This window comes from Nomascus leucogenys, chromosome 6 (assembly GCF_006542625.1).
Source record: "Nomascus leucogenys isolate Asia chromosome 6, Asia_NLE_v1, whole genome shotgun sequence".
Taxonomy (NCBI): domain Eukaryota; kingdom Metazoa; phylum Chordata; class Mammalia; order Primates; family Hylobatidae; genus Nomascus; species Nomascus leucogenys.
The window spans coordinates 8307783-8321472 of NC_044386.1; the positions used below are offsets into that span (position 1 = coordinate 8307783).

Sequence of the window (13690 nt, forward strand, 5' to 3'; positions counted from 1 at the left end):
CAAGCACCTGGCTCTCTTCACACCTGGCCCTGTGTAGCCTTCATCAGTGCCTGAATCCCAGTTGCTCTTGTGTGGATAGAGACATGTTCACTCAAGACAGGGAATTATTGCAAATCCACGGACAGATGCTCCCACTGCTTGGAAGAGGCCATGCTGACATCACTCACCCAAGCACATCATGTGGTCATGCTAGAGTCTCATGAACTGTTGATTTGCCCCAACAGTCAGGAAACAATTGAATGAAAGGAGAAGAATCCTCCTCTCCGACAACGTGAAGTTGTTTGAAGGCAGAGCAGCAAATGATTGGCTGGTCAGTTTACCTTCAGTTTAGTCCAGAGACCATGTGAAGTATACGTGGGCAAAGAAGGCAAACCACACATACAAGAGCAGTCTGTCCTTTTTACTTTTTTTTTTTCCTTTTCTTTCTTGTTTGTTCATTCACTTTTTATTTTGAGTTACATCTAGGACAGAGGGAGACTTTGAAGCCCAGCCTTCAACATAGTGTGCAGAAAGTATAAAAGACCACTCGCAGGCAATGACAGCTCAGAAGGACCTGCATGAGCTGAGTATAGTATTAAAACAGGAAAGGAACTATCTTGTGTTGAATTCTTATTATGTACCAGACCCCTAACATAGCCTCTCTCTCTTTATCTCTGATAACACACTCCTATGGAAACAGGATTGAGAAATGAGATACAAAGAATTCGAGTAACTGGCTTATGGTCACACACACACAAAAGCCCCATCCAGAACCACCTGAATGCAAAGCTCATGCTCTTTGCATAGGCAAGCTGTTTTGTAAACATATGAGAATAGTTATTTCCTTAAGAATTCACTGGACTATGCAACAAAAAAAAAAAAAAAAAAAAAAAATCTTAGGAGAAGCCCAGGTGTTCCTATTTAGGATAACTCAGGTGCAAGGGTCTGGAGCCAAGAATGGTGGCAGCTCAAGCTTTCCTATGGAATTCTTACATAACTTTAAATTTGAGAGCTCAAAAGCAGGAAGCCTGTGGAGTAGATATTAAAGAAGAAAACTTTTTTTTTTTTTTAGACGGAGTCTCTGTCGCACAGACTGGAGTGTAGCGGTGCAATCTTGGCTCACTGCAAACTCCACCTCCCTGGTTCAAGCAATTCCCCTGCCTCAGCCTCCCAAGTAGCTGAGATCACAGGCTCCTGCCACCACACCCACCTTTTTTTTTTTTTTTTTTTGTATTTTTAGCAGAGATGCGGTTTCACCATGTTGACCAGACTAGTCTCAAACTCTTGACCTCAAGCAATCCACCCTCCTCGGCCTCCCAAAGTGCTGGGATTACAGGCGTGAGCCACAGCACCTGGCCAAAAAGGAAACTTTTTCTTTCTGATCTCCCTTAGTTGTGTTTCTCAACTAAGTACAAACAGTTGGTAATAGATTTTCAAACTTTACCCGACTGTTGAAAACACACACTGCCAATTAGAGACCAAGGACACGTTCTCTTAGTAAAGCAGTTTCACGTGTTGATGGGTTCTTACCCACCCTGCCCAGGGTCTGGGGATGTTACCTTATGACAACACTGGAATACACTGTGCTCCAGCCCAAGCCTACCTTGGAGCCCCTCTTATCATGTCTTCCTCACTGTCCTAATTAGCACTTACCACTTTTGTTAGTGCCAGCACCAACAAAAACTTGGTGCATTTACTTTCTGCCATTTCTCTATTTTTAAAAACAGATTTAATGGTGGCATCCATATAATGTTGCTGTGCTTTATTACATTTTTGTTGTATCATACAGATGTCTTCATAGGTGTAGCTTAATGGCTTCAGAAAACTCAATCAGAGAACAATAGTTGAAAGGGTATATCATAAGTGGTGATTAATTCCCTTACTACTGGAAATTGAAAATTAGAACACTGGTTATGATACAGATATAGCTTTAAAAAATAATTGGAGAGGAACCTTAGGTGAGGAGATTAGGTCCTAGTGTATTCCAGGATCAGACTTTAAAGATAAATCGATTTTGGAATAAATTCTAAGGTAACTCCAAGGTCCTTTGGCTCAGTTCCATGACAGCAGGTGATTTTACTTACACCAGAATTTCTTATTACACTGAGTCCTCTGAAGGCAGGGTCAGGGATGCTTCATTCATCATCCTCTATGCAGGGCCTCCCTTGGTTTTTGGCAAGTATTGAGTTCAATAAATATAATATAAAGGAATTAATTACAAAAAAATCCACATTCTCTAGAGGTTAAACCAAAGCCAGCACAAACAAAAACTCAAGACTTTCAGATCTGGCAAATATTAAGTTCATTCTGAGGGGATATTTACTTTGTAAAATGGGTACATGTCAAAATGTCCTCCTGAATGTTCATTTGATTAATGACCAAATGAGTAAGGTCGTCTGGCTGGGAGACCACGTGAAGACCCTACAATTTCTCTGTACACATTGTATGCTTTTCCCATTGGCAGATGCTGTCTTTAGGGAATATTTAATTAAGAAAGGTGTCAACCTATTAACTCCACCTTTTAAAACTTTGACCTTTAGAGCAATAAATGTCCTGTAGTAATCTAATTGCCATACTAATTTTTTTGATGAGGTGTTAATTTCTTTAACTAAATGATACTATTAAAGGTTAACTGCATTAAGAACACCCAAATACCAGTTCACTCAATGGAGCCAATGTCTTTTTCCTTTTCTTTTTTTCCTAGACAGAGTCTTGCTCTGTCACCCAGGCTGGAGTTCACTGCAACCTCCGCCTCCTGGGTTTAAGCGATTCTCCTGCCTCAGCCTTGGAGTAGCTGGTTTTACAGGCATGCGCCACCACGCCCAGCTAATGTTTGTATTTTTAGTAGAGACAGGGTTTCACCATGTTGGCCAGGCTAGTCTCAAACTCCTGACCTCTTGATCCACCCAGGTTAGCCTCCCAAAGAGCTGGGATTATAGGAGTGAGCCACCACGTCCTGCCCAATGTCTTTTTCTTAATGGTCCATCTTTCCCTCTAGTTTTATAAGGCACAATTTAAAAGGTGTGACTCTTTAATATGTAGGCTATAATTCTTCCAGTTCCCAGATTTTCTCTCCTTTCCCTCAATTAGTTCATTAAGCAAAAATAAAACAAACAAACAAACAAAACCCACCTAAGGCCCAAAGGCTTTCAATCCTTTTGCTACTGTGTGATATTGCCACATTTTTCTGTAAAGGAATTTTATTTTGTCACAAGAATTTTGCTTCTTTTCAAGGTATGAAGTAAATTAGCAGATAAGGGAGAGGCAGAAGGTCCATTTGTTAATTTAACAAATATTATATTTATTGACCCTTTTTTGAGTTGGATACCAGGCTGGGGGCTTCATTGAACCCAGAAGCATAGAGGAAGCCCAGGCTTTGGGAGCTCATGTGCCCACAGCTTGAGTGAAGTCTGTGCTGGCATGCAGGAATTCACAGTCTACTTTCTGTTCTATGATTAAAGATTAATTGCACACTCTTTCAATGACTGTTAAATAAAAAATTAAGATTGTATGAGTAAATATCCAAAGGTTAGAAAAGTCCATGATGTTCAGAAAATATTAGGGTACAGATTAATCTATGTAATTTAATAACTCATTTGATAAATGTAATATCTAATTTTATAAATTAGTGTTATTAAGGGACATTCATTTATTCAAAAGGCAGATGATAACCTAACTTAGGGGTCAGCAAACCACACAGCCTGTGGCCAAATTCATACGGCCACCTAAACTTTTCCTGAAACACAGAACTGGGGAATACTCCTCTCTGGTAACTGTTCATGAGTGCTCAGAGGCCACAGGACAAAGCTTACTTACAGGTGACCTAAGCTTTGGCCCCCAGGATCCTCCCTGATACTGGAACATGGGAGGATTATGAGGAACTGCTGCAAAACCATTCCTCCCACATCCCTATGTCCCAGGAAGGCTGTCAGGAACTTCTCATTGCTTTCCAGGTTCTGATGAGGTGTAAGGCTTTCTGCCCCCTCATATACCCGCACTAGGATACAGCTTTAGGCTCTAAAACTGCCAGGCTACAGCATGGCTGAGAGCACAGTGCCTTAGTTCTCCTGCTGCACTGTCACCTGGCTTTATGTTTTGTTTTGTTTTTGAGACAGAGTCTCACTCTGTCGTCCAGGCTGGAGTGCAGTGGTGTGATCTCGGCTCACTGCAACCTCTGCCTCCCGGGTTCAAGTGATTCTCTTGCCTCAGCCTCCCAAGTAGCTGTGATTTCAGGCATGCACTACCATGTCCAGCTAATTTCTGTATTTTTAGTAGAGACGGGGTTTTGCCATGTTGGCCAGGCTGGTCTCGAACTCCTGACCTCAAGTGATCTGCCCTCCTCAGCCTCCCAAAGTGCTGAGATTACAAGTGTGAGCCACCATGCCCGGCTGCCCCTTTTGTTTTGATATCATCTTGTGGGAAAAGGGATGTGGCGAGTAGACTCATTTTCTGCTCTTTTTTTTTTTGGCTAAGTAATAAACTGTCTGGATCTAAAAGTGGATCACACTTTTCTCAACAGACAAATCCATCAGCCTTGCTTGACCCACACATCTACCCATTCATTATGGTCTATGACTGCTTTCACACTGCAAGGGAAGAGCTGAGGAGTTTCAACAGAGACTGGACACCTGTGCAGCCTAGAAGCGTTTCTCTCTGGCCCTTTGCAAAGGAAGTTTGCCAACATGCTGATCCACTCCACACAGAGTCCTTAAAATGATTTTAAAAGTCCACATCAGGGCCGTGCGTTGTGGCCTATGCCTGTAATCTCAGCACTTTGGGAGGCCGAGGTGGGTGGATCACTTGAGATCAGGAGTTCAAGACCAGCCTGGACAATGTGGCGAAACCCTGTTTCTACTAAAAATACAAAACTTAGCCAGACCTGGTGGCACACGCCTGTAGTCCCAGCTACTTGGGAGGCTGAGGCAGGAGAATCACTTGAACCTAGAAGATGGAGGTTGCAGTGAGCTGAGATCACACCACTGCACTCTAGCCTGCGTAACAGAGTGAGACTCGTCTCAAAAACAAAAACAAAAACAAAAAAAAAAGAGTCCAAATCAGCAGCCCTCCCATCACCACACCTCTAAGCTGTTCTTTTCTTAGCCTTGAAGAGGTACAATCAGACATACTACTTGGAAGGCTATAACATTTTCTTGTGGGAGAAAATAACAACCTGATTTCTAGACAAGATTATTAGAGCACAGGTCCTGTGGCTGCCCTTTTCCTCCTGAATTACAGAGGTGGGAACCCCGTGAGCTCTTAGCCAGAGCTCATAGGGTAGCAGATTCTGACTTCACATTGGTGTTTACACAAGGCAGGAAGTCAGTGAGTGGCTGCTCCATCCTGTGTCTCCTCATGGAGACTTTTTCCACTTAATTAATTTATTCACTGTAGAGATGGGTCTCACCATGTTCCCCAAGCTAGTCTTGAATTCCTGGCCTCAAGCAATCCTCCTGCCTCAGCCTCAAGAAGTGTTTGGATTACAGGTGTGAGTCACCACTTCCAGCCTTTTCCCACTTTCAAGACCACATGATGCTACTGGACCATGAGCCAGGTGCATGACCCGGCCCACAGGATGAGGTCAGCTTTCCTGTCTTCCCCTGTTACTCATGGTACTCATATCTGGGCCTTCCCAGATCCCCAAATTCCTCAGAAATTAGTGAATGTGAACTCACTTTATGCAACTTATACACAGATGTGGTCAATAAGGCCTAAAATGAAAAAGGATATGCATGAATAGTGCAGTTTCTCTGGCACTCTACATCCCCAGAGATCACCACCAATTCCAATGAGTTAGCTTTGTCTTTTGCATGATTTTCTCACTCTATTAAATGGCTGTGCTAAAAAAATGCTAACATCAAAACACAATTTTTTTGCTCGTCTTTGAGGTCAAACTTGACTGAAATATAATTTTGAAATATTGATCTTTTAAAATAACTTTCCAAGGGAACAGTGCTATGTTCTGATCAGTCACAACACATGTGTGGTTAGTACAGGCAGGTGCTCTCTCACCACTCCCAACCCCCGATGCCTGAGGTCCCAGGATCTCCTTAAGAACAACCGGAGAATGGAGACTCAGCTTAGAAAGCTTTGGAAAAACAGAGTACAAAACCTCCTTCATGTTTGCTTGATTCAGTCTGATGGCAAGCAGAATGAGGAAGAGGCTAACGGGAAGGAGGGGTGAGCATCTCTCAGGAGACCTGGCTTTTGCCTGTCTGGGTACTGACCAGCTCTGCCTCTCAGTTGCACACATGAAGAGTGCAATCCAGCAGCCCCTTCTTCTGAAATCTGACCACTGAATGGGTGGTCCTCATTGTACCAGGGGCAGGAGAAAGAACCAGTAACACAACATGGGCCTGGGGTAGTCTTGGCTCTGACCCAGGTCTCATATTGCAGTAGCTATGTGACCTTGAGCAGGACACCAAAAATATGAGCTGTCATTTCCTCATCTGAACAATGGATATGGTATGCTACTTTACTTTCAGGGTTGACATAATAATTCCGCAAAATTCTCACAAAATCTAGTATATTGTCAGATATGTAAAAGAAATTTGTGAAATTGTATCAGTTATCATTTATATACATTTTAAGAAATGTCATTGTGCATTGTCTTTGGAAAAAAGACTCAAGAAAATTAAACATGTAAACATGATTTTGAAGGAGGTAATTTAGACAAGCAGTTTCCCTTTTTAAATACTTCAAGATTCATTTATAAGACTGGTTTTCCAATAATAAATGGCATTACTGAGATTCTATGATGGAAAGTATATTGGCAAAGAAATTAGTATCCAATTGTTACCCAATTGTTTTCCTATTCCTATTTAGTGTACTTCTTTAAGCATCTTTCTGAAAGATTAAAATTGCTTTTATCAAAAAAATCCACAATTTTTCCTTATAATTTACAAAAAATGTTTATGCATTATTATTTTTTTAAAAAGATTCTTTTCTCCATGGTATGTTAACTAGGGAGGGTTTCCTATCTTTCTACAGGAGTAGGATGATAGAGAAACACATTGGAAATATTCAGAGAAATGCTTGGGTTGAAATCTTTAGTTTTCTTTTCTCAAATGAAATACTAAAGGACCAGGCACAAACTAACCCCCTCTGAGGATGGGCACACAGAAGACCATAGTCTATCAGTTGAAAATGAAGTTACAATCTCTTGCTGCTTCTCTCAGAGTAAACAGCAGTGTGATTAAGCTCCAGCTATAAACGTCAAGCTCCTTCCCTCTCAGGAGCCCAATGAAGACACACCAGTGGCATCATTCTCCTCGAAAGGAAGGAGGGAACAGTGAACTCCTCCCCAGGCCTCTATGCCTGGAGCACCAGCTCCTGTGGATCCACAAGTGGGCTGGCAGTTCAGGTGCATGAGAGATGCCAGGGACACTGTGCCTCTCATCACTGATCTGATGCAGAACTTAGTTCCTAAGTTGCATGTACAAGAGGCTGAGTGATTGTGACCCAGACTCAAGGAAGCACAGCAACCTGTAAAAGATGAATTGCCTCACGCATTCCCATTCTGGCACCAGAATCACCCTGCAGACAGCACAGGCCTGCAGCTTCCTGCGGGTTATCCTGTGTCACCCTCCAAAAAGGTCATCCTTCACTGAGCTGGAGTTGAAAGACTGGTGTCCTTCTAGATATATTCCAGCTATGACATCCTGTTGGCCAGACCCCAACCCTGTTACCCACTGAACCAACAGCAACCAGGGGAAGAATAATTCCTTCCCTAGGCTAGTTCTGCAGGGAACACAAACCAGAACACATTTCAAGCAGCCAGTGGTTAAATTTAGGAAGTAAGCATATATAAGAATGGCAGTTAATAAATACCACTAGCTGTTATTAACGTTCACAATATCATTATGATTAGCTGGGAGGTTCCTCGCATTATTCCTTAACTCTCTCTCATTTCAAAGGAGACATTATATTATAGACTTCATTTTCTAGAATCACCTTGAAAGGCATATTGTTGTGATTACACATAAAAACCTTCCTTCTACCTAAGAATACTCACTTTGCAGAGTGCCTTAAATTTTATACTCTATATATTATTCTATTTGATTCTATAGCAATTCACATGTGTTGAGTGAGAAAGTGAATTCTGAAATACTTTTGTGACCTGGGTCATGAAACAGCAACAAGCAAGGGCTGGGCGCAGTGGCGCACACCTGTAATCCCAGCACTTTGGGAGGCAGAGGCGGGCGGATCACTCGAGGTCAGGAATTCCAGATAAGCCTGGCCAACATGGTGAAACCCTGTCTCTACTAAAAATACAAAAATTAGCTGGGCATGGTGGCACACGTAATTCCAGCTACTCGGGAGGCCGAGGAAAGAGAATCACTTGAACCCAGGAGGTGGAGATTGCAGTGAGCCGAGGTCACACCACTGCACTCCAGCTTGGGTTACAGAGCAAGACTCCATTTCAAAAAAAAAAAAAAAAAAAAAAAAAAGCAACAACAGGCCTGTTCCATGAACCCTAGCTTCTAAGTTCCAAAGCCAGTGTCATTAGGCACCTTGTTTTGAGAGAGAGTGGCCCGTGTAGGGTAGATGTCTGTGAGTGATATATCAAAAAGGACTATTTCTACTCCAAATCTGCAATTACACCCTGCTTTAGGAGTCAAATTAAACAAGATGCCTAAGAACATTTAAGATTCTGATTTCCCCAAGGGCGATCTTTTGTCAGGGATCAGAGTGTATATACAATGTCCCGGAGTAAAGTGCTGGTCAAGTGTGTGATGTATACAGTACTTTTTCATTTCCTAAGCACCTGGGCCAACATGTTTCCAAATTAAACTTTAAACACAACTGTGGTTGATCGTGGATGTCCCATGGAAGATAAGACTGGCCTGAAGGTGAAGGAAGATGCAATGACACTTGGGTTTCCCTGTGGCTGGAGACCTCCCTCCCTACTCTCTCTGCAGGCTCAGTAGAGAAGCAGCACTCCAGGGGAGCTGGTGCCAAGGACAGTGGCGGGAGGGGGTGTCCCGGAAAGTGGGTGCCACTGCAGCAACATCAACCACTCCTTCTTCTCAAGGGGTTATCAGCATAAGAGCTGTGGTCGAGAAGGACGTATACCTTATAATATTTTTTGTTATTTCTATATTCAAATAAAATACAAGCTTGAGGCCAGGTGCAGTAGCTCAAGCCTGTAATCCCAGGACTTTGGGAGGCAGAGGTGGGCAGATCACTTGAGGTCAGGAGTTCAAGAACAGCCTGGCCAACATGGTGAAACCCTGTCTCTACTAAAAATACCAAAATTAGCCAGGCATGGTGGCACACATCTGCATTCCCAGCTACTTGGGAGGCTGAGGCACGAGAATCACTTGAACTTGGCAGCCAGAGGTTGCAGTGAGCTGAGGTCTCACCCTTGTACTCCAGCCTGGGTGACAGAGTGAGACTGTGTCTCAAAAAAAAAAAAAATATATATATATATATATATACATATATATGTATAAGCTTGTGCCAGATTAACAGATTAATACAGTCATCAAATATCAGTATTACCACTGAGTGTTCTAAGGCACTGAATAATTTATTTTAACCCTGAAAACTGCTTACAGGTATTATAACGTGGCTCCTCCGCTGAGGAGAACTGGTGGGTTGTTGTTATCACAGTGAATCTATTTTCATGAAAGCTCTGTATCCTAGAGCACAGGACTCTCAGAGGCATGAAGGGTGGCTCTGAGGCCGTTCAACTTCAGGGCATCTGAAGCCTCCCTGGCTGTCACCAGTGCATCCTGACCCCGGAGATGCCCTACCTGCGTGTGCGGTAGAACTGGCACCTCTTCAGGGGGATCTTGACCACGTGCTCCCGCAGGCCCACGAACAGGACGCTCTGGCTGTGCAGGATCTGCAGGCTCCTGATGGGCTCCCTCCGCCTCTCAGGGAAGAGCTCAATCTCTTCCAGCAAACAGCTGCTTGAGGTCTGATTCAGGGGCGCCCGCACTTTCTTAATGGTTCCATAATCTATGAAGGTCACAGGATGAAAAGGAAACAAGGTCAGAGGGTCTCACAGACCAATCCCTGGTTAAACAGAGTGTGCTGTGTATGCAGCCATGGATCTTCAGCCAGGAAAGCCATCTGAGCATCCTTCAAAAACAGTACACCAGGACCCCACTGCAGACCAGTTAGGTCAGCTGCACTGGATGTGGGGCCCAGGCAGCAGTATCTTTTAAAATGATGCTCTCATGTAGCAAGGGATGAGGACTAATCATCTCCGGTTGGACCCTTCCAGTTCCAAGTCTAGGGATGGAGAGCTCAAAGTAGCAAGCTTTGTGCCATCCCATGGAGAACATCAGGAAAGAGAGGCCCTCAAGGGACGATCTTGGATTCTTAGTGATGGAGGTGCTGATTTTGGTGCCCAGCAGGGCAAGGAAAACGCAATGTGATGGGCAGCTTCAAATATCCAGTATGACAGTGATGCCCCCTCCGCCTTCCTGCCCGGAGAAGTACACCCTCCTCCGTCTCCCTCCTTCATCTGTCTGTATTAGCTCCTTCTTTCCTCCTAGTGCTTGCTCTTTGGGATGATTTTCTTGGGCTCAACTCCTCTAAACTTTCTTTCCTGTGCTTCTGAATATCCATTTCTGGCCTGATCCAAGCCCTCCCCACTCCAGGTTTCCTGCTCCCTGGGTGTTCCTGTGCACTTATTTATCTGCTTGACTGCTAGCACTGCTGGAGGGTGAGCGACCCCTGAGCCATGCAGCCTTCCCAGCTATGAGGGGTGCGGAGCAGGGTCTTCTCAACATGCCAGTGGGAGGGTGGCGGGGACAGCATGGCCAGCACCTGTGTGTAGGGAGGACACACAGTTGAAACGAACATTGCTCTCCCAGGTACCCTGTGCTGCACCCCGCAACTCGTTGCTGACACCCTGCAAATCCCAGGCATGAAATCCAGCCTTCTGGAAGCCCCTTAGAGATCCACTCAGGTACCTGGAATCATCCTGAAGGCCCTGACTGATTAAAACCTTCCATGATCCTGAGTTTCAAAACACCATCATTCCTATTTTGCAAACACAGAAAATGAGTTTAAGAAGTTATTCTAAAACCAGAAGTAGTCAAGAATATTTGACTTCAAGGCCTCCTATCAAGCAATTCATTGCAAAAGTCCTTGGATAAAATACTTTACATTTTTTTCTCTCCATGAAAGCCTTCGAGATGGAAGCTATTTGTTTAAAAAACAATACATATGCAGACATGTTTTAGCCTGAATTTACTTTAAAAAGCGTATCTGAAATATCTCCAATGAGCATTTTCTGATTATGCACTGACTGAAAAATCATGTATACAGTATTGGCAAACAATTGCTTGCTTTCGTTTTAAGCTAACTGGTTAAATATGTTACTTTTGAAAAAGATCAAGCATACACTGAAGTATGCTATATGCGGGGAAGATTTTAAAGTGATCTTGGAGGAAAGAGTATGTATTTGTGTTCATGTAAAAGGGTGAGGAAAAAGAGAGAGAGAATGAGAGAGGGAAGAGAAAGGGGCAGCTGTTGCGTAGAGAGGCAGGCATTTTAGCAAATTCACAGTTCACAGATGTAAGCATGTAAGAAAAAATTTATGTCTTAATTCTATAATTCAAATTAATTTTGACTTGGACATCACAGTTCATGAGCTTGTTGGAAAGTTCAACCTCAATGATTCTTAGATCTCTCTGCCTGGGGCAGAGCAAAGCATCAATAAACTTATACAGTACCAAGAAACTAACAGGAACAAGATGGGGGCTTCAGGAAAGGTGACTTCAGCACAAATGTGTCAGCCACAAGGCCCTGCAAGGAGGTTCCCATGAGGCACCAGCAGAGGGAGGTGTCAGCCTTCCTATGGAGCAGTGATGGGCACAGAGCCTGTGGCCGCCTTGCGACATCATTACACAAGGGGACATCATCTGAGCCACAGGTTAGGAGGGAGGCAGGGGCAGCAAGGCCCGTGGGAGAGCTCATGTGAAAGACCCCTGGGTGAAACAGGAGCTTTCATAGAAGTTCAGGGGTGGGTGGCCTGCCTAGAGTCAGGAGCCAGCTGGAGGATCACTGTGCTGTGACCAGTGTCACACTAGTTGTTCACCAGCTTAGCGTGGCATGGGAATCCGAGTTTACAGAACTATTGACTAACTGGGAATTTAACAAAGACTCATTGCTATTTATTATTTATTTTGTTGAAGGATTATGATTGAGAAACCTGCCCAAATTAACAACAGTCCAAATGTCAATATGCTTATACGTATTTCAAATTCTTAAGTAATTGTGGAAAGAATCAAATTTTTAAAGATCTGTGATAATTTGACTTAAAAGAATGAACCATCTTTGATCATAAACTTTCACTGCATATTTCTGCAGAACTTGTATCTGATTTTCCAACTGGTGGGAACTAACAAAACTACAGGGCTTAGCATTTCAGAGCAAAGTGCTCAACGTGGGCTTGCATGCTGGTCCACAATGCATGACCTTGCATCCATCACTCCCTGGAGCGTCTAGTCATGTGATGAATCCCCTCCACAGTTCCCCCTTCCCTCTGTATCAGGTTTAGCACACAGGGACCCTTCCTGTCTCCTTGAAGCTCTTCCTTCCCCTGCCTGTGCCCTGCCCTTGCTCTGAACTCCTGCATGTTCACATGTTTGGTCACAGTCATCTCATCCCCTGTCCTCATGATTACCCTCTTCAAAGCGGGGATCTGTCTTCAAAGCTGAATGTTGGCTCTCTAGCTGCAACTCAACCTCTAGGGACTGGAGACACCAGAAACTTGACAGACCTCCCTGACTCTCCTTGTGGCCTACCAGCATGTCCTACCTCCTGTGACCTTGTCTAAGGGACAGCAGCACCATAATCCCTGTGCCGATGATGGGACCTCTCCTTCCCTGTTACCCACAGCTCACCTAGTTCTCATCCACCCGCCCCTGCCATCCCTGCCACTCTTGCGGCTTCCTCTACACCTCTGTCACCCACATCTCACTGCATCTAGAGGTAGGCTCCAGGCATGCACATGGTGGCCCCATGCTCCTACCTGCCTCCACCCTCGTCTGTGCCTCTCTGTGCTCTGGCAACAGCCACCAGGAAGCACTTGCAGCCCAAGAGCCTGTGATTGTGGCATACCCTGGACATGCAGCTCCTGTGCCTGAGGTGACAAATGACAATGTTATTTTCTTTCAGTGACAGAAAGACAGAGACGGCCCTATAGAAGAGACAACCCCAAAAACCCCATAGATTTCTATTTGACATGGGAGGACAATAGCAGGACCCTGGTGGATCTTGCAAAGCTATTTGTATTTGGTTGCTGTTTTTACTTTACAACATTTACCATGGTTTTAGTTAATAACTTACTTTTGTGATTTTTATACTTGATCTTAGGCTCCATAGGGACAAGAACTATGTCAGTTGTGTCATGTGATGTATGTGTAGTGGCTGCTATTAGGGCTAGTAGAGATTAGATGTTTCATGAATATATTCTGCTGAAAGACTGAACAAATGAGTGAGGGAAAGAAGTGTGGTCAGCTTGAAATGAGAACGTCATTATTACTCCCATATTTGCTAAAGAGTGCCAATTAATATTTTTCCCATTATGAGCTCTAGCAGGAGTTATGATATTAGTCCATGTGAAGGTGAAACAACAAACATGAATTTCACCAATTTGGAAAGATTTCAACCCAAGATGTCATAAACTAAATATGAATGAAGAATTGGTTTCATCCAAGAAAATATTAACTCTGAAAATTTCCCACAAGAA

At 43.7% G+C, this 13690-nt stretch overlaps 1 protein-coding gene across 1 annotated transcript in view; it reads right to left on the reverse strand.

Moving 5' to 3' along the window:
• The window catches only part of SEMA5A (semaphorin 5A), a 502481-nt gene that overhangs the window by 108408 nt on the left and 380383 nt on the right, over positions 1 to 13690 (reverse strand). The window contains exon 12 of the mRNA XM_003263156.3: positions 9735 to 9942. Within this exon, the coding sequence (XP_003263204.1) occupies positions 9735 to 9942 (208 nt within the window). The remainder of the gene's footprint in view (positions 1 to 9734; positions 9943 to 13690) is intronic.